Source organism: Miniopterus schreibersii (genome assembly GCF_964146895.1).
Source record: "Miniopterus schreibersii genome assembly, chromosome: X".
Classification (NCBI taxonomy): domain Eukaryota; kingdom Metazoa; phylum Chordata; class Mammalia; order Chiroptera; family Miniopteridae; genus Miniopterus; species Miniopterus schreibersii.
This window is the reverse complement of record NC_138104.1, coordinates 23,169,603-23,194,946: the sequence shown is the minus strand read 5'-3', so window position 1 is coordinate 23,194,946 and position 25,344 is coordinate 23,169,603. Positions and strand designations below refer to the sequence as shown.

The window sequence follows — 25,344 nt, the reverse complement described above, 5'->3', positions numbered from 1 at the left end:
AGAGTGGTTCAGAGATAGAGGATGAACTGGTACACCTGCTGGTACCTAGATTGGGTGTGTTAAACAAAAATTTTGTGTCCAGAAGCTTTTATGAAAGAAAGGGTTTATGAAGCCATATGCTTGCCAGAAAAGTCACCAGGTCTTGGGACATACAGTCTAAACCATCAACACCAAGGCTAGATGGAGAACATGTCTGCTGTCCTGGAGCTAAAGGGACTTTTTTATGCAATGAATTTGGGGAAGAAAGATGTAAATTGTTTTGAAAGAATTAACATTGGCTTTAAAAAATAGAGGGAGCAGAGAAGATGAAGGCAGAAGAGAAGGCAGTTCTACCATGATAGGTGCATAGTCTGTAAGGAAAAAATATTTCCTACTTTTTGATTCATTGTGGGCAATAATCTAGAAAGTTCATGCATAAACCAGATGTGGTGGTGCCTCGTGTCATCTGGTGGTCAACTTTTTTTTATAGTCACATGAAAGTTAATTCAAATTTTAAACCTACATTGAGGAATGTGAGCAGTTTTTTGTTAGTTTCAGCCCACAATTGTTAACAGATTAACTACCCTTATCTCTTTCTCCCATCCTCCAGCCCACTGATAGTTAATTTAGGACATCTCAGAAATTTTCTCTTGTCAGGTGCTTAGGAAAGAGCTGAATTTACAAGTTTTGGGGCAGGAGAACCTTGGAGTAGTACAGGAAGCTTTCCTGGGGAAGCTGAGAGAGTGTGATTTTGAATGGAAATTGTAGGTTTTTCCTGGAAAAAATAGCCAAGAAAGACCTCAGTTTTGCAAGATTGAAAGAATTGCAAGCACCCAGCAAACCTGGAAATGAGGCAGATTAGAGCTAATGCTTTAGGTAATGCTGAGCTCTGAAACCCATTGGTGTAAATATGATTTGCTGCCCGGTTAGGTTTCTGTTTTGAGATGTTTCACCTTGTAGAGAGTAGATCTTGTGGGTTGTGTGGTAGCACAGGTGTGGGGCCATTGGGTGACTCTTTGTGTGCCATGGGGTCAAGGGGCAGGTCTTGAGTCTAAAGAAGAGAAGCCCCTATGAGGCCTGGAATGTATCTGGTGTGAGGTGGAAAGGGTCTTGATCTGGAAGTTAGGGGACCTAGGTTATTATCAGAAAGCTTGTCAGGACCTTTCTTCCTTGGTTTCTTCATCTGTAAGATGGGATTTAATAATAAGGCTCTGCTTACCTACCAGATGATGGGAAAACGCAAGTGCTTTGTTTCTCTCTATGCTACCTGCCCATGCACTTTTGTTTAGGTGCTGAGCTGGGTGAATTTCAGCATGAATACAAAAATGCCTGGTTGGTGCTGGAATATGCTCAGATGCATTTTAATTTCCCTACTGTCCTTATTTGCACTTCTAAGGTCTTCTTTTCCCACACTTTTTGCAGCTGAAGGAAAATTTAGCTTTCTGCCTGCTAGTCTAAAACACATACTACCCAAATTTGGAGGTGGCTGGCAGCTAACCAAGGAAGAAAGCAAAGATATTTAGGCAAAGGCTGGGGGCCTTTGGGCCTCTAAATTAAAATGTTATTTTCACGTGGCTCCTTTGGTTAATTGTGATTATGGATGTGGCTCCAGCATGACAGAGCAGAGAGGTTCAATGTTATAAATCTTTGAAGTTGCTAAAGGAGGTCATTGTTAAACAAAAACCTTCAAGGCCGAAAGTTTTTCTGAAAGAAAGGGTTTATTGAGCCATATGCTAGGCAAAAAAGGACTAGGACCTGGATGGAGAATACAGACACTCCCACCATCCAGGGTTGTTGGAACTCTTTTATACAGTGAGTTTGGAGAAGAAATATGTAAGTTGTTTGAAAAGAATTTACATTGGCTATAGATAAAGGAGTCAGGGGGAGGTAAAGTCGAGAAAGTTCTAGGATAGGTGCACAGTCTATAAGGAAGACATACTTTCTGCTTTTGGATTGGTTGTGGGCAACAGTCTGGAAAGTTCATGTGTAATCAAGATGTGGTGGCATCTGGTTGTCAGCTCTTCAGCTATTCTCTCTAGATAATCATGGAAAATAGTCACCTGAAGGTTGATTCAAAGTTTTAACATACATTCAGGAATGAGAGCAGTTTTTTATTGGTTCTATTAACAGATTAACCTCTCTTGTCTCCTTCCACTTTTTGGTCTGCTATAATTTATGACATCTCAGAATTTTTCCTTGTCATGAGTTTACTGGAAATGGAATATGATTAATTTGGGGTTATTTTTCAAATCTGTTGTTTGATATGTCTATATGCATCTGATTTCAAGATTGCTTATAAAAGATACCCTCTATACTGGTTTTGGGAATAGACAGGCAAGATGAGAAAGGCCAAAGTGCTGTTTGGAATTGTTAATGGTGAATGTGGAGTTAGACCCCAGTCCATGAGTTCGAGTAAGAAAGAATTCAAAGCCAAGAACTCTAATGCAAGAAGTTTATTTAGAAAGTCACAGAGGTGGAAGAAGTGAGCCAGGATGGACAGAGTGGACATGAAACAAGTTATAGAGGAAAAAGAAGGGCCCTTGGAGCTTAGGAAAAAGAAAGCAAAGATAACAAGCTCAAGGGAAGAAGAGGAGGAAAGATGTAGGCATGTTCCGAGGGAGAGAGAGAGAGAGCACGTGAGGAAAGAAGGAAATGGGGAAAGGCATGGGCATGAGAGAGAGAGAAAGAGAAAGAGAGAGAGAAAAAGAAAGAGAAAAGGAGAGAGAGAGAGAGAGTGAGAGAGAGAGAGAGAGAGAGAGAAAACAGGGTCCTTTGTCTTAAGGGTTTTTATCTCTTTTTGCAAAGGCAGGTATTTTAGGGAAGGTTCCAGGGGAGGATCTCAATAGAATATTCATCAGCGTTTCTAGGTGTGTTCTTTCAAGGTTGTGGTTTCTATTGGTTGGCTGGCAGTGTGTGGGGGGGTCATTAGTTATTGCATCTGGTCCTGATGTCAGCCATGGTGTAGCTTTATCTGGTTTTGGTGCTTTTCTGGACCTGGAGCTAAAACACAACTGAAGCCTAAATGTCACCTCTAGTTTGATCAAAATTCTGTCTTTGTGGTCAATAGACCCATGGCTTTGTTCCTCAGGTCATTTGATATGGGTCAGAACCTCATTGTCTTGGGGGACTTAATCCTTAAGGAAGTGGTCATGCAAAGGCTTGTATGGAACCATATAAGGCTATTTTCCGGCACCTTATTTCTCCTCTCAGGGGATCTAAACCACATAACTAGCAATATGAAAGATCAGAGGCATCTAAACTGCATGGCTAGCTACATGCTAGGGGAGGAAAGGTCACCCTGGGATGAGGTCCTAGACTATAATAGCTGTTTTCTCAGTTTTGCCTATTGCTAGGTACCCCAGACTTTCTGCCCTTTTGGCATTCTATTCCTGGCCTGTCATTCCTGCTCTGTTCATGCCTTTCTAACTGCCTACTCTATTAGAATGGCATGGCCACATGAAAGTAACTGTTGGAAAACTCAGAGTCAAGAATAGATTAGCTACCTCAAAGGAAGTTAGATCCATGATTGAATTGAGGATAACATGACACCCTACTGCATTGGAACTTTAGGCTTCTCCCTTTAGTAGGTTTCTGGGTTTCTGGTATAGTACTGTCATGGATGAGAACCAGCCAAATGGAGCAATTATAGGGAAATATGCCCCCCAAGAATCTGTTCCTTTCTTCTTGGCTATGGGTATAGAAAATTAAGAGTTAACTCTGAGGCTCAGTGTGTATTTTTGCTTCTCTGTTTAGCATGTTGGAAGTATCATGGGTATTTCAGAAGCTCAGGAAGGCTGCTGGCATGGCTCTTAGGTGATTCCAGAGGTACTGAGGACCTTTCCAAGGTGGTTGGGGGCCCCCTCTCTGCTCTCTGTATACTGTAGTTTCTGAGTATAGCCTGTGATAGGCCAGATGCTGTAACTATGTGCAGCCTGCAGCTTGGTCCCTTGCCTAAGGTGAGTAACTTTACTGCTGGGTCAGTGGTAAAGAACGCCAACTTTGTTTTTTTTCTTTCTTGGACTGTTCCTGAGGGTTAGGGTGGAGAGCTGGGATAAGTTCATGTTTGGATGATTGAAATTCCAAGTCAACAATCCTTATCACAAATCATTAAGGTTATATGTATTTCAGAAATCAAAAATTTTGAGTTTTAGAAAGGCAATACAGTGCATGTGGAGTATTTTATACATACTGCCAGTAGGGTCTGGGGCAGCACTCGATAATCAAAATACATTATTTTTATGGAAAATATATGAATATTCACCATAAGTGTAATAAACAGAGTCTGTTAATTGCCTTAGCTCAGTTCAGGTCATGTTTTACTACCAAATTATCTTTGAAAAAAATGGACTTTGAGAGCTTTTTAGATTTGGTGATTTCGGATAAAGGATTGTGGACCTGTAATTGTCATTGGTTTTACACTTTTAATCAACTTAACCCACAGGGGGAAAGGCACATTCTCAATGGATATTTCCTTGGAGAGGTTCTCTGATGAGGTATTGTGCAGGTAATGGACTCCTGCCTGTGTTCCTCTCAAGACCTCTTTTCTTTCCTATTCGTCTTTCTCTTCCTCTTGACAGAGATTCAAGTGGTTGTCTTTCTTACAGTGTTTTTCCTTATAGTATTCTTTACTTCTAATGTAGACTCTGAGACAACTGAAGAACCAAATGCTAAAGAATATACACATGACAAAGCCAAAAAGTCTATAATGCAGATAATCTATATTAATAAATGCTCACAAGATAGGACACATATTGATGATTTTATAAACTGCACTATTAAATCACTGTAGGTGAAAGAACTCCACAAATATGGGTTTCATTTTTTTTTTTATCAGTTCTTAATCCTGCTGAATGTCTCTGACTTCAGGCCAAGGTCAAATATTTAGCATATCTGGCTGCCAAGAGTGGTTGATTGTCTTGGGGATTTTGTTAAATGTGCAGATTCCCGAAGTCCCAGACTTCGGGAATCAGCATTCTTTTTTTTTTTTTCAATCTCACCCGATGATATTATTTCCATTGCTTTTTAGAGAGAGTGGAAGGGAGGGAGGGAAGGAGGGAGGATGAGCGCGGGGGGGGGGGGAATCAATGTGAGAGAGAAACATCAACTGGTTGCCTCCCGTTTATATCCTGACCCAGGCTGAGGATCGAACCTGCAACCCAGGTACATGCCCTTTACCAGGAACCAAATCTGCTTCCCTTCAGTATGCAGACCAACGCTCTAACCACTGAGCTACTGGCCAGGATGTGAATATTAGCATTTTTAACGGATGAGCCCAGCAATTCACATGTTTAATAAGCGATATGCAGGGTTTCTTTGTCCATTTAAAGAACCAGTGCTTGGGTGAAGGTCAAACTTTGAAGGCTGTAATCCAGGCCTAGGTCAAATGAAGTAGCATGGGACTGATTTGTCTCTTAGGACAAGGTTCTTTTTGTTTAGTTTGGCCTGGATGGAAAATAGAAGAATAAAACTACTTAGTCATGCTTAGAAACAAACCGATCCAATGTGAGGGAGGAAAAATAATTTTCCTTCTACCCTTCTAGGTTTTTGGCTGAGATGCCCTTGTTATATAAGACACATTAACAGGAGAAGAACAAATAGATGTTGAATAAAATGTATACCTGGTGTACATGGGAAAGACCCAGGAAAACTGAGTAACTCCCTGAACTAGTCCAAGATATCACCTTAAATGCCATCTCCAGCTAAATATAAAAGATGTTGGGAGGGGAAGTGAGTTATGGGAGAAGACCAAAACAGCACAATAAAGAAGAATAAGGTTGTCATGCAGATTTAGTCCTTGCCTTCTACATGGAAGAGTTTCTAGATATTTAGTTATCCTTCTCTTCCTGGTACAGAGAGGGAGACACACTTACAAACAGAGATTTCCCTGATAAAAGTAAATGTTTCTTACAAAAGGGTAATAACTTCTACTCAGTTTCCAGAGCTTTTTCTGTGTCTGCTGTTTCTTAAAATAATCAATCTAGAATAATCCTCATGCCAAAGAGAGATTTTGGGAAGGCAAATTCTGTTTCCTTTGAAAATCAAAGGGAGGTATAGAGCCTAGGGCAGGCAATATTGATAGGGTTGCCAGATAAAATACAGAATGCCCAGTTAAGTGTGAATTTATAATAAACATTGAATAATGTTCTAATATAAGTTCAACCTAAATATTGCATGGAATATACCTATACTAAAACTTTATTTATTGTTTATGTGAAATTCACATTTAATTGGGCAGCCTATATTTTTATTTACTAAATCTGAATGCTGGGTATTGATTAACCTAACTTCCCTTATGGGAGGCAAACCATATGGCATTTGTACTTGTCTTGCATTGAAAGCTTCTCAGACAAGCTACTGGTGTTGTATTGAAGTTGAAGTGTTGAAAAGTTGAGTCTTGTTCTGGAGGTTAAGAGGAAGTGTTCCAGAGGCTAAAAGAACCTAAGCTTTCTCCATCTCCTAACCCCCAAACTTTTGTTCCCTCACTCTCCATCTCTGACCCTCTCCCTCCTCCCCGACATAAACACACGTAGATGCATGTACAAACAAACATGTTTGTAAAACCACCTGTTTGCCTTTTTAAATTTTTATATTACATTTTCTGTGTTAAAGTTTGGTTATTATTATTATTATTATTATTAATATTAAAGTAACATTGTCTTACTGCATCTAGCATTTATTTTAATAATCACACTTTTTTTTAAGTAATCATACTTAATTCTTTTTCCATTGCAGATTTTTCTCCTCGCCTGCCCTCCATGTCCAGGAGCTATCGTGGTCTTCAAGTAAGGGAAAATTGTTTTTTGCTCTGTTGCCACTGCTATTCAGACTGTTTTGTCTGTTTGATAACCTAGGATGATGAGCTCATTGCTGTGAATACCTTGGACCTGCACCACTTTGTCTCTGAGCATCCCAAGGGACAAAAGTCTGTGAGGGCACAGTGAAACAGGCAAATGTTGTATGTGGAGATTTCGCTTTTGTCAAGTCCTGACAAATCCTTTTCAGCTATTTCTTGTGGTGGTGGTTTATGGCCAAGGCATGCTCCCTTGGAAGTTTGCCGCCTTCCTAAACTTTCTCTTGAGAGCAAACTGGCGCCCAGACATCTTCCCTTGTTTCAAGAATCTTTTCATTGTGGTCCTGCTGCTCCACTGAGGATATGTCTTCACTTTTAAGGCCTTTGTTTTTGTGTTTTTATATTTTTTCCCCTTAAAATTAAAATGAGAAGAAAAAAAATATTACCTTATTACAAGTTCTAGCTCTCTTAAAAATAGCAAGTATTAAATCTGTTAAAGTCTATTTCAGGCAAATCGTGTTTATCAGAAGGCAAATTTGCTTAAGTAAAATTCTCAAGAGTCCCGGAACCCTCATTGTAACCGTGAGTTGTGACCATCTCATTTATCAAGCCTTTTATTAGAATTGCTAATGAGAAGCTAAATTGACGAAATTAATTTCATCTCTTTTCTGCTTCCTGGCCCCCATTTTGGAGCTGTTCCTGAGCACTGAAATGACCACAGGCCAGAGGGAAGGGACAGGAAGTAAAGAGCCCTGAAGATTCTTGGATAATTGAGAGTGGTGTAAATGGCTTTCTGATTTACTTAAGTCATTAAAGTGTTAGGTAGGGGGAAATATACCCTGTTATACCCTATTTGCTGCTTCAAATAGCTTCTTGGAATAGACACTTAGTCTCTTGGCTTTGGTGAGTAACTTTCTGCTTGATGAGGGGTAATGTATCCTGATTTCATATATCTCCTACTTGGACAGCTCCTAAGCAGAAGGGGTATTTAACCCTGTTTCCTCCTTTGATTTCTGAAAATCAGCTCCATTTTTTAGTGTAATGTTTTCAAAGTAACATATATTAGTTTTATTTCCTTATTATGAAAGTAACAATTCTTATTATAGAAAATGCAGAGATACATAAAGAAAATAAACATCATCCTTAATTCTATCATCAAGAGATAATTTTGGTTATTTTCTTTCTTTTCTTAATAAACAGAGATCCTTTTTAGAACTTTTACTGTAACTTTTCTAAACTTAATTCATTTTATATATATGTTTTATATGTAAAATACATAAATATAATTGCTGGATTTATTTTTTTATAGTGGTTGTTGTTTTTTCCTTTTCCTTGTTTTGTTTGGCTCCTCTAGCTTTCCATCCCACCCTTGTATATTACCAAACAAGTATGTCCTTCTATATTTTTTCCATGCTTATATGTGTATACACACACACAAACACATACAAACACACACATGAGTTTTTGCTGTTCATTATTTTACAAAAATAGAATTTTATACATAATTTAATACATCTTGCTTTTTTCACTCAATAGTATCTCATGAAAATCTAACCAAGTCTTTTGGTATAGCTCTTATTCTTTTAAAACAAGGGTGCAGCCCAGTGGTTGAGCGTTGACCTAGGATCCAGGTGACCGGGGTTCGATTCCCGGTCAGGGCACATGCCCTGGTTGTGGGCTCGGTCCCCAGTCAGGGTCGTGCAGGGGGCAGCCGATCAATGACTCTCTCATCATTGATGTTTCTCTCTCTCTCCCTCTCCTTTCCTCTCTCTGAAATCAATAAAGATATATATTTTAAAAATAAAATAATAAATAAATAAATAAATAAATAAATAATAAATATAAAACAAGGGTGCAGAAAATTTTATAGAGGCACAACAATTTTTTAGCCATTTTCCTACTAATGAACATTTACATTCATTCTTTCCAGATTTCTGCCACTATAATCAGTACTGAAATAAACATCATTATGCATATGAACTTATATATTACTGGTACTACACACACACAAACAAACACATGCATATATCAATGTTTATATATAAAGTATATGTATTTGTTAAGTTAATATATTATTTATATTGATTATACATATAAAAGGCTGTTATAATTTACTTTTACCTCTTGTATGTAATATATGAAATTATCCCTTTCTTCATATCCTTACTAGCATAAGGTGTTATGGTTCTTTTATAATTTTCATAACTTAGTGTATGAATTTCCTTGACTACTAATGCATTTTATTATTATGTTGTTTTTTCCTCCCCAATTAAATTTCCCTTTTGAATTATCTGTTCATATTATCTGCCCATTTTCATGAGTTATTTATATTTTTCTTAATTTGTAAGACCTCTTTGAATATCTTTTATATTGGCCCTTTGTCTATCATTGTTAAAGAAAACCTCTCCAAAATCTGTATGTATTGGGTTTGCTGATAGTATATTTTTTCCACATAACTTTTTAACTTTTTCATATACAAATATGAATCTTTTATTAAGTAGGTTCTGGTTTCCAGTCTGGATTAAGACCATTTTCTTTTCTTCTTTTAATTTTTTTTTTTGTTTAAAATATCACAGATGTCCCTTTCCCTGTTCCATTCCACCCCATCCCACCCCCCTCCCCAGTCCCTCTCCCCACCATAGTCCGTGTCCTTGGGTTGTGCATATATGCATATAAATTCTTTGGTTACTCTCTCCCCCTCCACCTACCCACCCTCCTCCATCCCTCTGACATTCGTCAGTCTCATCTATGCTTCCATGTCACTGAATCTATTCTGTTCATCAGTTTATTAAGTTCTTTAGATTCCACGTATAAGTGAGATCATGTGATGTTTTTCTTTCTCTGCCTGGCTTATTTCACTTAGCATAATATTCTCCAGGTCCATCCATACTGTCCCAAAGGGTACGAGATTCTTCTTCTTTACAGCTGCGTAGTATTCCATGGTGTAAATGTTCCACAGCTTTTTAAGACCGTTTTCTTAAAGGTAGATAACCAGTTGTAGTAGCATAATATATTAAATAATCCATACTTTTCCCTGTGAACCAAACTACCATCTTTGTCATCTCTTAAACTTTTTAAAAGTTAAATTTCTTGGAGGTGCAGGGTGGAAGGGTCAATGGGGAAAAACAGGAACATCTGTAATACTTTAAACAACAAAAATAAAAATTAAAATAAAAGAATCTTTTTTAAAAAAATTAAATTTATTGGGGTAACATTAGTTAATAAAATTATATAGGTTTCAGGTATAAAATTCTATAATGTATCATCTGTATATTGTATTGTGTGTTCACCATCCAAAGTCAAGTCTTTTTCCATCATCATTTATCCCTCCTTTACCCTCTTTTACCTACCCCCACCCACATTTTCCTATGGTAATTACCATACTGTTATCTGTCTGTGAGTTTATTTATTTATTTTTAAATTTTTACTTAATCCCTTCACCTTTTTCACTCAGCACCCACCCCCCTTCCCTCTGATAGCTGTCAGTCTGTTTTCTGTATCTATGTGTCTGTTTCTACTACTTTTTGTTTGTTAGTTTATTTTGTTCCACGTAGGAGTGACATCATGGTATTTGTCTTTCTCTGACTGGCTTATTTCACTTAGCATAATATTCTTCAGGTCCATCCATGCTGTTGCGAAAGGTAAGTTTTCCTTATTTTTTATGGCCAAGTAGTATTCCATTGCGTAAATGTATCACAGCTTTTTTATCCACTCATCAACTAATGGGCACTTGGGCTACTTCCAAATCTTGGCTATTATAAGTAGTGCTACCATGAATATAGAGGTGCATATATTGTTTTGAATTAGTGTTTTGGGTTTCTTTGGATATATTCCCAGAGTATCATCCCTGGGTCATAAGGCTGTCCTATTTTATTTTTTGAAATAATTGCACGCTGCTTTCCACAGTGGTTGCACCAATCTGCATTCCCTCCAACAGTACACGAGGATTCCCTTTTCTCTACATCCTCCCCAATACTTGTTGTTTGTTAATTTATTGATGGTAGCCATTCTGACAGGTGTGAGGTGATATCTCATTGTGGTTTTAATTTGCATTTCTCTGATGGTTAGTGACATTGAGCATCTTTTCATATTTCTCTTGGCCATCTTTGGAGAAATGTCTATTCAGGTCCTTTGTACATTTTTTAATTCAATTGTTTGTTTTATTGGTGTTAACTTGTATAAGTTCTTTATAAATTTTGGATATTAACCCCTTATCTGATGTATCATTGGCAAACATGCTCTCCCAGTCAGTGGGTTGTCTTTTCATTTTGTTGATGGCTTCCTTTGCTGTGGAAAAACTGTTTAGTGTGATGTAGTCCCATTTGTTTTTTTTTTTCTTTTGTTTCTGTTGCCCAAGGAAATATATCAGAAAAAAATATTGCTACAAGAAATGTCTGAGATTTTACTGCCTATGTTTTCTTTTAGGAATTTTATGGTTTCAAATCTAACATGAAAGTCTTTTATCCATTTTAAGTTTATTCTTGTGTATGGTGTAAGAAGGTGGTTTAGTTTCATTTTCAGCACTTATTTGTCCAATTTTATCAACACCATTTACTGAATAGACTATCTTTATTCCATTGTAAGTTATTACCTCCTTTGTCAAATATTAATTGACCATAAAGGTGTGGGTTTCTTTCTGGACTCTCTATTATGTTCCATTGACCTATATATATCTGTTTTGATGCCAATGCCATGCTGTTTTGATTACTATGGCCTTGTAGTATAGTTTCATATCAGGTAGCATGATTCCTCCAATTTTGTTCTTCTTTCTCAAGATTGCTGCAGCTACTCAGGGTCTTTTGTGGTTCCATATAAATTTTTGGAACATTTGTTCTAGTTCTGTGAAATATGTCATTAGTATCTTGATAGGAATTGTATTGAATCTATAGATTGCTTTGCTTAATATGGACATTTTAATGATGTTAATTATTCCTATCCATGAACACGGTTTGTGCTTCCACTTATTTGTATTTTCTTCATTTTTTTTTCTTCAATGTCTTATAATTTTCCTAGTACCAGTCTTTTATATCCTTGGTTAAATTCAATCCTATGTATTTTTTAATGCAATTGTAAATGGGATCGTTTTCTTAGTTTCCATTTCTGATACTTCATTATTGATGTCTAAAATGTGACTGATTTCTGGGTATTTATTTTGTATCCTCCTACTTTACTGAATCCATTTATCAGCTCTAGTAGTTTTTTTGTGTGTGTGTTTTTGGTGGAGTCTTTAGAGTTTTCTATATACCGTATCATGTCATGTTCAAATAATGAAAGTTTTACTTCTTCATTTCCAATTTGGATGCTTTTGATTTTTTCTTTGTCTGATCACTGTGGCTAAGACTTTAAGTACTATGTTGAATAAGAGTGGTGAACGTGGACATCCTTGTCTTGTCCCTGATCTTAAGGGAAACGCTTTTAGCTTTTGCCTGTTGAGTATGATGTTGGTTGCAAGTTTGTCATATGTGGCCTTTTGTTTTGTTGAGATATGTTCCCTTTATTCCCACTTTGCGGCAAGTTTTTGTCATAAATGGGTGCTGGAGTTTGTTGAATGTTTTTTTTTGGTTTTTTGTTTTTTGTTTTTTTGGCATCTCTTGATATGACCATGTGATTTTTATCCTTCATTTTGTTTATGTGATGTATCATGGTTATTGATTTGCAGATATTGTACCAGCCTTGCATCCCTAGGATAAATCCCACTTGGTAATGGTTTATGATCTTTTTAATGTATTGCTGGACCTGATTTGCTAATAATTTGAGGATTTTAGTGTCTGTGTTCATCAGGGATATTGGCCTGTAATTTTCTTTCTTTGTATATTGTTGGCATTGGTTAGATAGCTTATTGTATTTAAATAGTTTCCACATTTACATAGAAATATTTTAAATGAGAATGGTTGCTTTATTTTGTTAAATACTTTTTCAATGTTTGTTGATCATGTTGTTGTTTTAAGTTTTTGATACAGTGAATTATGGTGATAGGTACATTACTGGAATAAGCCCTGCCAATCATAGTATATTATTATTTTGATACATTGCTTTATTCTATTTGTCAATCTTTGATATAGACCTTGGTCTCAGTGTTCATAAGATTGGAGTCATTTTTTTTCCATCAGGGTTAAGGGTTAAAATTATGGTGGCTGTGTGAAATGAACTGCAGAATGTTCTTTTTTTCTCCTCTGGCCGGAATACTTGAATTACTCTTAGAAATTATGTGTTTTTTAAAGATTACATAAAACTTAATGTGAAACCCATCTGGTCTTAGTGCCTTTTTCAGTTGGTAGACCTTTAATCACCTTTCCAATGTATTCTGTGTTAATTAGCCTATTCAAATCTTTTCGGGTCAACTTTGGTCATTTGTATTTTGCTGAGAAATTATCCATTTATTCGAAGTTTACAAATTTGTTGTCATGAGTTTAGTTGAGCAGGTTGAATATCCTCTTATTTTATAATTTTAGAATCTATCTTGTCATCTATAGCCATGTATTCTTTCTTGGGCTTAATTTTGTAGGGTTTTTTTTGTTCTCTTTCTTATATCTTATATTTTAGTCAGGTTAATAAGCACTTTATCTATTTTTGGTTGTTTTCTAGAACCCAATTTTTGATATATTTATCATTTTTACTTTATTATTTTTATGTATTTTTTTACTAAATTTTAAACTTTTTAATCTTTATTTTCTCTTCCTGGGTTTTCTTATCTCTCAAGATTTCTATTTATTCCTTTACTTTTCTCTTCTTTAATGATAGTTTTCTATTGTGCTTTCTTAGCTTAATGTTTTCTCCATTTTATTACAGATTGATTGTGCCCATCATTTTTAAAATAAACTTTATATTTGAGATAATTACATAACATAATAAATACCATATCATATCATAATATTGATTTAGTTGTAAGAAAAATACAGAGAGATCTCTTGTACCCTTTACTTAATTTTCTCCAGTGGTAACCTCTTGCAAACCTATAGTACAATATCACAACCAGGATATTGACATTGATACACTCAAGGCACTGAACAGTTCCATCACCATGTGAATCTCTCCTGTTGTCCTTTTATAGTCACACCCACTACCTTCCCAGTTGACCCTGTCCCTAACCCCTGGCAACTAATCTGTTCTCCATGTCTCTAAGTTTGTCATTTCAAGAACATTAAATAAAGGGAATCATACAGTATGTCACCTTTGAGATTGCCTTTTTTTAAAAACTTAACATAATTCCTTGGAGATTCATCTAAGTTTTTACTACACACATCATTTTCAGAGGTGCATATTATTTCATTGTATAGAAATACCATTTTCAACGTGAAGTTCAAAATCAGTATTTTAGAAAGTAGATAGCTCTTAAAATAACTCTACTTTACATTAGTGTAGCTTGTTACTGTTTTGAAAGAACTTTGTCTTAAATGTTCTCATCTAATCCTTCAAATAATGCTATGAGATAGGGAATACATTATCCACATTACAAAAAAAGCTGTTGGGGCCAAGAGATATTAAGTAACTTGGCTAAAATTACATAGTGGCAGAGTCAGGATTCTCATTCTTTCTTTTCCTGCTAATGCTCATATCAGGTTTACTGTGTTCCTAGGCACAGTGGGAATCACTTAATATGTATTATTTAATCCTTCCAACAAATGTATGTAGGGAGATACAAATAGTATCCCCAGTTAAAGCAAGAAAATGGAGATTCAGAAAGTGATCACTTACCGTGTGGCTGGTAAGTGATGCAGGTGGGATTTGATCCAATGTCTCTGTGACTCCCGAGATAGTGCTCCCAACCACTACCTTATGTGGTTTAAGTGAATATTTTCTGCTATTCTATTAGTATTTAAGGGGTTAAAACCACAAAAACATTCTATGTAAAATTTCATAAATCTGTTTATACACAGTTGGGCACTGCTGTGGTTTTTATGCCAATGTGTTCTGTGAATTCACTGATGATAGCTATATACCCATCTCTGGGTTGTTTTTTCTATTGGCCCTTTACTACACCAGCCATCCATGAATTTGTCTGCTTCCCAGCTAAGCAGCGGCTGGCATGATCATGGTGGCATGCCCAGTCACTGCAGGAAAGGGGTATGGTGTGACCAGCAGGCCTCATGCCCCCTGCTGGGAAGGAACTAGCAATTCTCTTTGGAGTGAGGAATGGGTAGGATTCTCCACAGGGTTCCCATGGTACTCTTCACAAGAGGGAACGACCATTCCCCATTGTTCTAGCTGGGTCCTAGGGTGCTTCATTTATGTGCCCCTCAGTTGACATATCACCTGCTAAGTCTGCTGATAGAAAGTCTGCCTCAGCTGAAAGCATGCATTCAGAATATGGAGCTAAGACTGGAAGGGGTTCTACCTGGTCCACCACTATAGCAACCTTGGGCATGGTGCTCTTTTGATCTCTAATATCTCCATTTCTTAGAATTCCTGCCTGGCTGCCTTCTATCTCTGAAGGCCTCTTATCCTTCCTGTTCTTGGCTTCTCCTCTGTACATGCTCATATAGCAACACCAGAATTGTTTTGTTGTGTCTGTACATACAGTGCTATTCTGTATCTGTTTGAATCTGAGCTCTCTTATTTTTATTCATTTCCTCTTTTGAGCAGTTCCTTACTGAAGAGCTATCTACTAGCACCTTCAATATGCAAGCCACAGAATGACTTCTCTCACTTAGGTTTGATTAAAACCAGTATGTCCTCAGAGACCATTCTGTGCTTACTAATCCTGCTATTAACTTTGAAAAAAGTTACCTGTCTAATAGCATTTCTTTAGATATTGAGCATGCATTTAGGATAAAGTCTAGTGTATTAAATGGGAGGAGACTGAAAGTCATAGAAGTACAGTCTAGGTAGAAATACCATAGCTTTTATCAACCTGAAAAGTTTAGCTAAAGTGTATTTATTGGATCCAAGATGGTGGCAGATTGAGTGAAAACTACAATGACACTCTTCCAGGACCAAACTGGAATTACAACTAAAATATAGAAAATCCATCCTGAATAATTAACTGCAACTGAAGACGAGCTGGAGAGCACCCTCATAACCAAGGATGAAAAGTGGAGACCACTTAGAGACTGGTAGGAAGTGCAGAGGTGCAAGAGGGATGGCTGGGCTCCTACAGGCAGCAGCTGAAGGTCCAGAGGGATATCTCAGCTGTTGGGGGTTCCCACTGAGGACTCTGAGGTCTAAACCACAGGCTGGCTCCCCAGCCAAGAGCACCAGAACTGAGAAAGGTGACCACATAACATCTGGCTGTGAAAAGCAGCAGGGTTTCTGTCTGCCAGGGAGAGGTGGCTAGAAATGCAGGCATCCCCTTAAAGGGCCAATGCACAAAAGTTTCATGTGCAGCCACTCACCTTGGGTTCCAGTGGAGGGAAGGCAGAGTGGACTAGAGCTGTGTGAGAAGAATCCAGAGGGCTGGCTGGGGAAATAGATCTCAGACAGCACCCATCTGGACCCTATTGCTGAGTCATTCCCCCATAGGACAGAGGGCACCTTTCTAAGGTAGACATTTACCTTCCAAGCAGCTTTGTCCTTGGCGGGGCAAGCCCCACCCTGCTGGAAAACCTCTGGCCGCACCCTGTGGAGTGTCTATATCCTGAGGTTCATTAAGAGACTGAATAACAGCCTCTGGGTGCTTTGATTCTTTGCTTGATTTGCTTCTGGACCTAGGGATTGGAAAACCAGACCTTGGTGCATATCTTGGTCCTGTCCAGACACACCCAGCCCCAGCAGAGGAAACCAGAAACTGTGGAGTGTAGAAAACTTCAAACAGTGTACTCAAAGCCAGTCACAAACAGCATCTGACATTGACCTGCACCAGAGACCACCCAAAAGACTGGGAGTCCTAGCAGATCTATCTAATACATAGAAATAAATCCAAACAGGCAGCCAAAAGGTGGGGAGACAAAAGAAAAAGCCCCAAACGAAAGAACAAAAGAATTCTCCAGAAAAAGAGCTAAATGAAATGGAGATAAGCAATCTATCAGATATAGAGTTCAGAATACAGGTTATAAGGATGCTCAACAGCATGAAAAAACATATAGAAACTATGAAGGAAATTAAGAATGACATAGTAGGAAAAAAAACATTGGAAGGAATGAACAGCAGGAAATTGAGGATCAGGTCAGCAAATTAGAGGACAGGGTAGAAAAAAATCACTCAATCAGAGAACCAAAAAGAAAAAAAACAATTAAAAAACAGGAGGCAGTTTAAGGGAGCTGTCCGACAACATTAAATGTAACAATATTTGCATTATAAGAGTGCCAGGAGAAGTTGAAAGTAAGCAAGGGTTAGAGAACTTGTTTGAAGAAATGATGTCAGGAAACTTCCCTAACCTGGTCAAGGAAAAACTCACACAAGTTCAGGACACAGAGAGAGTCCCAAGCAAGAAGAACCCAAAGAGGCCCATGCCCAGACACATCATAATTAAAATGCCACAAATTCAAGACAAAGAGATAATGTTAAAGGCAGCAAGAGAAAAGCAAGCTGTTATCTACAAAGGAGCTCCCATAAGGTTGTCAGCTGACTTCTCATCAGAAACTTTACAGGCCAGGCTGGAATGGCATGATGTTTTCAAGGTAATGCAAAATAAAGATCTGAAATTAGAATACTCTATCCAGCAAGGCTGTCATTCAAAATGGATGGTGAAATAAAGAGCTTTCCAGACAAAAAAAGGCTAAAGGAATTTATCAGCACCAAACCAGCATTGCAGGAAATGTTAAAGGGACTGCTATAATACGAAGTTCAAATGGAGAGAATGAGAAACATTGGCATAAAGAAATAAAATTGCCATAGATAAGTACCGTTCAATAATAACCTTAAATATGAATGGATTAAATGTCCCAATCAAAAGACATAGGGTAGCTGAATGGATAAGAAAACAAGACCCCAAATAAATGCCGTCTACTAGAGACCTACCTCAGAACAAAAGACTCACACAGGCTGGGGAAAAACAAATAACTTCTGGAGGACTTTAAAGAGATCGACAGCAATACAGCCATAGTAGGGGACTTTAACACCCCACTGACTTTACTGGATAGATCTTCCAGACAAAAAATCAACAAGGAAACAATGACTCTAAATTACACACTAGATCAGATGGATTTAGTTGACATTTACTGAACATTCTACTCCAAAGCTGCAGAATAGGCATTCTCCTCAAGTGTACATGGGACATTCTCAAAGATATACCACATTAGGACACAAAACAAGTCCTACAAGTTCAGGAAGATTGAAATCATATCAAGAATCTTGGACATTTACACAATCGAACGCTATGCAGCTGTAAAAACGAAGGATCCCTTACCCTTGGAGACAGAATGGTGGGACCTGGAGAGTATTATGCTATGCATAATATGCCAGGAAGAGAAAGACAAGTATCACATGACCTTTCTTATATGAACAAAATAAACTGATGAACAAAATATAGATCCAGGGATATAGAAGCATTGAACAGACTGATGATTCTCAGAGGGAAGGCAGGTGGGTAAGTAGAGATTAACAAAAGGATTTGTATGCATATATGCATAACCCATGGACACAGACAATAGTGGGGTGAAGGTCTGGGGGGAGGGGTACAGGGTAGAAGGGATCAGTGGGTGAAAAGGGGACATTTGTAATGCTTTCAACATTAAAGATAAATTTTTAAAAAAATATCTTTATTGGAGTACACCTAATCATAATAGATTAGAGCATGTAAGTATTTGAATAACTACAAATATTATTTAATGCATGGAACATTTTATTGATAGATGAAGCATAATGTAATTTGTATTTAATCTTTCTGGTTTAGACATTATGTTTATGACTTAGGGTTATTATCAAAATGGAAATCCATTCTCAAATTTTAGCTAAAGATGGACAAGCTTAAAGATAGAAGCAAATAACTCAGTTTGCTTTGCACACTTAAACATTTTATTTGACATTATTGGATATTCAAGGAGAAAGCAGGTCTGAAAATTGTGGGGATCAGAGATAGGAGATCAGAGATGTCACTAATTTGAAGAACTAGCCTACCCTGCTACCCAGTTCAAGAAAGGCAGGATATCCGGAGACTCTGATATACTTTTTCAGTGGGCTAATTCAGCACATCCAAGAGGTTCCTAAGACGTTATTTCTGAGCAGCTTAGAAACATCGCGATACTTAGCATCCAAGTAAAATTGAACATTTCTTCAGAGATAACAAAAAGAAGTTATCTGTCTCAGTTACCTGTAGGAAACATAGGCCGTCCCATAACATGAACCAGCCTGCTTCCTGAGTTCTTAATAAATAAGATTCCCTTTTGCAAACCAAAGGGAGAAGAAAGAGGGTTGTGTTGCAGTGTAGCCAGGTACTCCTCAGTTCCCCCTACATATCCCTGGTGTCTTCTCTTTTTCTCTCCTTGCCTTTTTCCTCTTTTTTTTCCCCCCTTCATATTTTATTATAGAAAATTTCAAACACATATGTATTATGCGTATTACTCATTATGTATTTTAATCTGTGAATTGTCACTTCATGTTCTCTGCCCAGTTTTTATATAGGGGTGTTTTTCTTCTTGTTGATCTGCATAAGTTGTTCATATGTAAAGAGTGTTAATTCTTTATCACCTTTGCAGTAAATGTTTTCCCCAGAATGCTTTCTAAATTGTTGACAATGCTTTTAATGAAAATTTTATGCTTCGTTGCTTAAATTCATTGGTTTCCAAACCATATTCAGATCATGGTAGCTTCTTCCAGTGCTTTTATGCTTGAAGACTTTAAGACTTTTCCCATTCTAAGATCAGATAGACGATCTAGTTTTAAATCGTTTTAAAAATATGTAGCTGTCAGTTTATCTAAAATTCATTTTGTGAATATAATGAGGTGGGGATGTAACGTAATTCCCCCCAATTTTCATTTATTTGAGCATCATTTGTTGAATAACTTTTCCTATGATTATTCCTGTTACATTTTTATCATATATAAATTCTTATATATGCTAGGGTTTATTTGGGGGTTTGTTGTACTAGTGCATTGATGTTTCTGTTGGGTTCTCCACCAGTTTCATACTCTTGTCTTTGCAACAACTAGCAGGCCACATTTCTCTTTGTCAATCTCCCCAGCTTTTTACTTGACCCACACTTTTTTCTTAGCTAGTCTGAATCATTTTTCCTTTCAAGTGAACTTAGAATGTTTTTATCATATTCTCCCCCAAAGTCCTATTAGTTTTGATCAGAATTATTTAAACCTAAAATTTTATTAGTATCATTACAATAGTGAGTTTCTCCATCCAGGAAAAGACATAGTATATTTATTAATTTATTCAAGTTTCCTTTTATGTTCTTTAGGGGTGAGTGTGTGTATATGTGTGTGTGTTCCACATATTTTTCATCAAAGTCATTCTTGGACAGTTTATAGTTTACAATGCCATTTGTTTATTCTATTTTTAACCTAATTATTAGTAGTACATAGGAAATATTTTTATTTATATGTTTATTTCATATTTGGCCACAGTGTTTAACACTTCTAATAGTTTTTCAGTTGCTTCACTTGGATTATATTGGAAATTAATAATATCAACTCCCATATGATAACTTTATCTCCTTTTACAGAGCAAAACTACCTCCACCCTTGTTTCAAGCCTGATTTTATTGGCTAGAACTTCCAGGACAATATAAATAATAGTGGTACTGGCAGGAATTCTTGCCTTACTTCTGATTTTTAAAAATATGTTTTTATTGAATTGAGAGAGGGAGAGAGAGAGATTGATGTGAGAGTGAAACATTGATCAGCTGTCTCCTGCACATCCCCAACTAGAGATCAGACACGCAATCCCAGGCATGTACCCTGACCAGGAATGGAACCAGCAACCTTTCGATGCATGAAACAATGCCCAACCAATTGAGCCACACTGGCCAAGGCCTTACTTCTGATTTTAATGGAAATGTTTCTAGTGTTTCACTATTGACTCTGATGGTGATAGTTAGTTTACATTAGATGTTTTTTATAATATTAAGGAATTCTTATTCTTAAATTCAATGTGCTTTTTAAAAATAAATCAGGAATGGTTGCTGAATTTAGCTAATGATTTTTGAGAATCTACTGATTCATTTGGGTTTTCTCCTTTGACCTCCCCATTTTGTATGTTATATTAGTAGATTTCATAATAAAAAACCTTTCTTGGATTTCTAAGGTCAGATTTCCTTTTTTTCTGCATGCTTGGGAGAGATTCAAATTTGGCTTCCATACTATAAATGTGACTGATTTTGCTCTTTGTCATCTCCAATGTGAATTTTAATTCTGCTGTTACAATATTAATCTCTTTGTAATTCCTCCTTGCTTTGCTGAGTGCTCTTTTTACCCCAGTTTGTTGTCTTTCTTTCTCAATATGTTTTATTCTAATGGTTTTCTATACCTATTTTTATAGAGCCCATGTTTTCTTGCATTCTTTGAAGATGCAGTTTTTTAAAATATTTCTCCTGGTTCAGACACTAAATTCAGGCTTTTGTGCTTCCTCCAAGTCCATTTCTCTTCTGCAGCCAGAAGTTTTCATAGGAACCATACTGATTTGGGGGGCATGTTTATGCATATTTAAAGGAAGATTGATTTATTATTTGTCAAACAAAGGGCATGTGGATTGCCTTTGATTCCTCTCATGTTTAATTTGGGTCTACAAGAGACCTACTTTAGAACAAAAGAAACAAAAATTAAGAGAAGGAAAAAGACACGCTTGGCTGGCTGATTGATGCACATAGCTTCTAGCCCCATTCCCAGAATCTAGAGGCTTCATCTCATGTATTCTGCTGAATTCTTATGGAATCACTCTCACTATAGTACTAGGTTCTCTGATACTCTGAACAGATAAAATATGTGGAAAAACTACAATCTCCCACATGAATTGCTACCTGAGTTTTACTTGTGAAATCTCCCACTGCCAGGATGTGATGAGACAGCACCAATGCCAATATATTACCCCTTCTGATTTGTGGGAGTAGAAGTCTCCAAATGGATGGAGACCCGTTTGGAGAATTGTCGATTTCCTTTGCAAGCAAAGTAGTAGCCCTGTAGTGATGATACAGTTGTCTGGTTTGCTGATTCCTCAGTGATGACCTCTTGATTTCTAAGCTATGAGGCTGATAGTGGCTGAAAGACTCAGTATCTTTCTGTTATCAATGGGAAGGGGCTTCTTGGGTGCCGCTGGAATAAGAATTTCTAGAGGCTCCCATGGGCGGATGAGGTTTTGTAGAAAGCTTTATTTCTGAGGAATTATACCCCTGAGTTTCCAAGGTCCCATTTCCCTTTGTCCCATCATAGAAGAAGTGTCTGTGGCTTCAGCAGAGTGAGGATGAAAGCCAGTGTCCAGAGTTTCTGCTCCATGTTGGAACAGTGTCCTGTTCAGCACCAGGCTAGCTTAATTTGTATTCCCCGCTGTAGTCCATCAGTCAGTTATGTGTGGGGTATGCAGGGCCACATGGCTATGGAGGGAACATGGATGAATGCAAGAGAGCCATAAGAGCCCAGAGCCAAGAGCACCAAGAGCCAAGAGAGCCAATAGAGCTACTTCCTTTGTCTTGGGATTATGTATCCCCAAATTTTCGCAGGATTGCAGTGGCCAGTTACCTCTGTTCCCAGGTTTGATTGATAGCAAGCACCTTCCCGATATCACCCTGACCCATTGTGCATGTGCCCATCTTTCCGTTTTTCTAGTCTCTTCCCCCAGTGATCTGCAGAGCATGGGCCCGTGGTTCCCTGGGGAGTACAAAGTTGCACCTTCCTGGCAAGGCTGCCCAAATGGCCATACTTATAATGTCTGGCCTTCCTTTTGCTCCTTTCCTATTATTAGTAACTAGCTAATTACAAAGGTATCATTTCTATCTTGTTTCAGGTTTCTCCTGCATGAATTGACCACAGGTTGCTTTTTTCCCCTCATTTCATCATTAGCCTTGTAGTTAATGGAGACTTCTCCTAAATTCTCATGATAGGATGACTGTCAATCTAAGTTTTCAGTGATTTGGGGAGTTTTATCTTTTCCTGTATCTTCATAGGTATTTTAGTGGAAAGCTGGGAGAGGCTGTATTAGTGGCTGTTAGTTAAGTGCTCTTTTAAACTAGAAGTCTACTGTATATTTTCATTTAGAGCAGAGGCCAAGAACCTTTTACTGTAAAGGACTAGATAGAAAACATTTTGGAAGTTGTGGATCATATTACCTCTGTTTTAACTAAATAACTGTTGTTGCAACATGAAAGCAGCATAGACAATATGTAAACAAATGAGTTTGGCTCTGTCCCAATAAAAATTTTATTTACAAAAACAGGAGGAACAGATGAAAAAGTTTTAGAGATGGATGATTGTGGTTGTTGCACAACAATGTGAATATAGCTAATGCCACTGAACTACATACTTAAAAACTGTTAAGATGGTAAAATTTATGTTATGTATTTTTTTACCATCCCCTCCAAACATAACAGGAGAACCATATTTTGCTGACCCCGAGTTTAGAGCAATTAAATCTAGCAGAAAGAGAGTGGGGGTGGGGCAAAGGGAAGGAGGGAGGAGGAAATTATATGAGTACAATACAGTGACTTTGTTAATAAGCTCAAAGATAGTGGGACAGATTTCTCAAGTATTTAAAAGGGATACTTTAGTGAGAGTGGGGTGGTATAGTTCTGGAAAGCAACAGTTCATCTTGATGACATCATCCCATGGTCTTTAGGGATAGAGATACTCAGAGTTCACAGTCACACTTTTTTTTTTTTTTTTTCCATGAGAATCAGAGCAGGAGTTTTCTACTCCCCAGGCTGGAGAAACCTCTCCAGCTGTCAGAAGTGTTCATATCAGATGCACCTTAAAAGCCAGCCAGTCCTTCCTTCTCAGTGACTGCTGACACTTCCTGTAGAAGATCTGGTCTCTTTCCAAAGCTAGAAAATCCTAACTTTTTAGCTAGTAACCACAACAAACTCACTGGATAAAAAAGAGCTGCCACTAGTCTGAGTCAGCTGGTTTTGCACCTTTTTGCCAAGATTCTTGTACTATTAGGACTCCTTATCAACTGGAGACCCAAGCCCTTCACATCTGGAAACAATGCTGTTTCAGGACCCTAAGTGCCTCTCTCAGTGATGTGGAGAGGATTTTCCTGTTTCCCAGCTCTAGCCTTGGCAGGCCTCAGCTTGACCAAGATCTTTAAAGAGCCTAAAGTCCTAATCCCATCTACTGGGGGTGCAGGTCTCTGGTGTGTTTCATGCTGTTCTTGGAGCACAGTTAGCATATCAATGTCCATTTATATTACCCCCCCCCCATCCAAAGATGAAGCTGGAGGAAAGCTAAGATCTCTGTGTTACAGCTGGGAGGTGGGGCTACAACTGAAGACACTATCATTCAGGTGAATTGCAGGCCTGTCTGCTGTGTCTGGGAGCAGCTCTGGGCAGCACAGCATGGTTTGGAGTTCCCAGGTCTCTGGGTCTGTTATTTAGGCTGAAGGAGGGTGTCGTCATCATGGTAGCAAGCGCTCACTCCCCCTTCCCAGTCACCATGGATTCCACCACCACAAAGGACTCTGAGTGCAGTCGACCTCTTAGTTTTCAGCTTTCTCTTTGGCATCGTGGCTGCTGCTTTTAGAAGAGGGTGAAATTCTTGATTTCACAAGAGGCTGGGAGCCTCTTAGAGAAGCCAGCCTTTTGGAACTCTCCTCTCTCTGAGCTGGGATATTTTGAAGGAGTAGAGGAAGAAAAGAGAATGGCTGTTAAGATTTCCCCAGCTTTAGATTATGATCCGACAGTTTAGCTGTCTGGTGAACACCCACTGCTTAATATGCCTGGTTATCCAAGTGTGTGCTGCCAGGGTGGGGGGACTCATGGAGTGAATCACTGAGCTGTGCAGTTTGAATGGCAGAGGACTCTTTCCCCACCCTGAGCTGGTAAGAAAAGTGCATAGCAGAGAGCTGGCAGACATTCTCTGTCTCAAGGAAGTGTATGGTCCCCCTCCCCAAGAATGCTGAAACCCGTAAATCTGCTCATTTTCATGTACACGTGGAGGGGAGTGGATCTGTGATGCAAGTTGGATTATTTGGTCATGACTACCTGCTGACTCAGTCTGGAGAGGCTTTTGAAGGAGATGAGATGAAATTTCATCTGTGTTGCAGACAGCAGGGAGTGCATTGCTGGATGGAGAGAGGACGGTAGGCTGGTGTGAGCCAAGGTAGGTACGGGATGCATGGGGTTGGTGAGGGGAATTAGAACAGCCTGACATGTGATCTTGGCATTGCAAGATTGATAACCTGTAAGTCTTTGGGCCACATGATATTACCAGAGTTTAGTAGCCCTGTGACCCTCTCTTTTTAGATCCCATTTATTATAATGTGTCAAATTTTTAAAGAATACAACTTTCCCCAGGGAGACTCATATCTCTAAGATCATTCTGTTTATGAGATGGGCTCAGGCTGAGCCACTTGTGTCTTAAATATCTCAGAATGGTATTACCATCTCAGCATCCCCTTTCACAGTGATCAACAGGTCAGCCACTCTGGAACCTTAAAAGGAACAGCTTTTTGGCTTAGCTTTGGACTCATTACGGATAAAGGTGTTTGGGAGACTGCCTCTGACTTGAGAAGCTTTATTAAGACTGTTCTTGGCAAGGGGGGAAAA

At 38.1% G+C, this 25,344-nt stretch overlaps 1 protein-coding gene across 7 annotated transcripts in view; it reads left to right on the top strand.

The window, feature by feature from the left end:
- The window catches only part of TMEM164 (transmembrane protein 164), a 174,741-nt gene that overhangs the window by 64,100 nt on the left and 85,297 nt on the right, over nt 1-25,344 (top strand). For all 7 annotated transcript variants that reach the window (XM_081125962.1, XM_081125961.1, XM_081125960.1 and 4 more), the window contains one exon: nt 6,712-6,761. In XM_081125962.1, the coding sequence (XP_080982088.1) occupies nt 6,712-6,761 (50 nt within the window). The remainder of the gene's footprint in view (nt 1-6,711; nt 6,762-25,344) is intronic.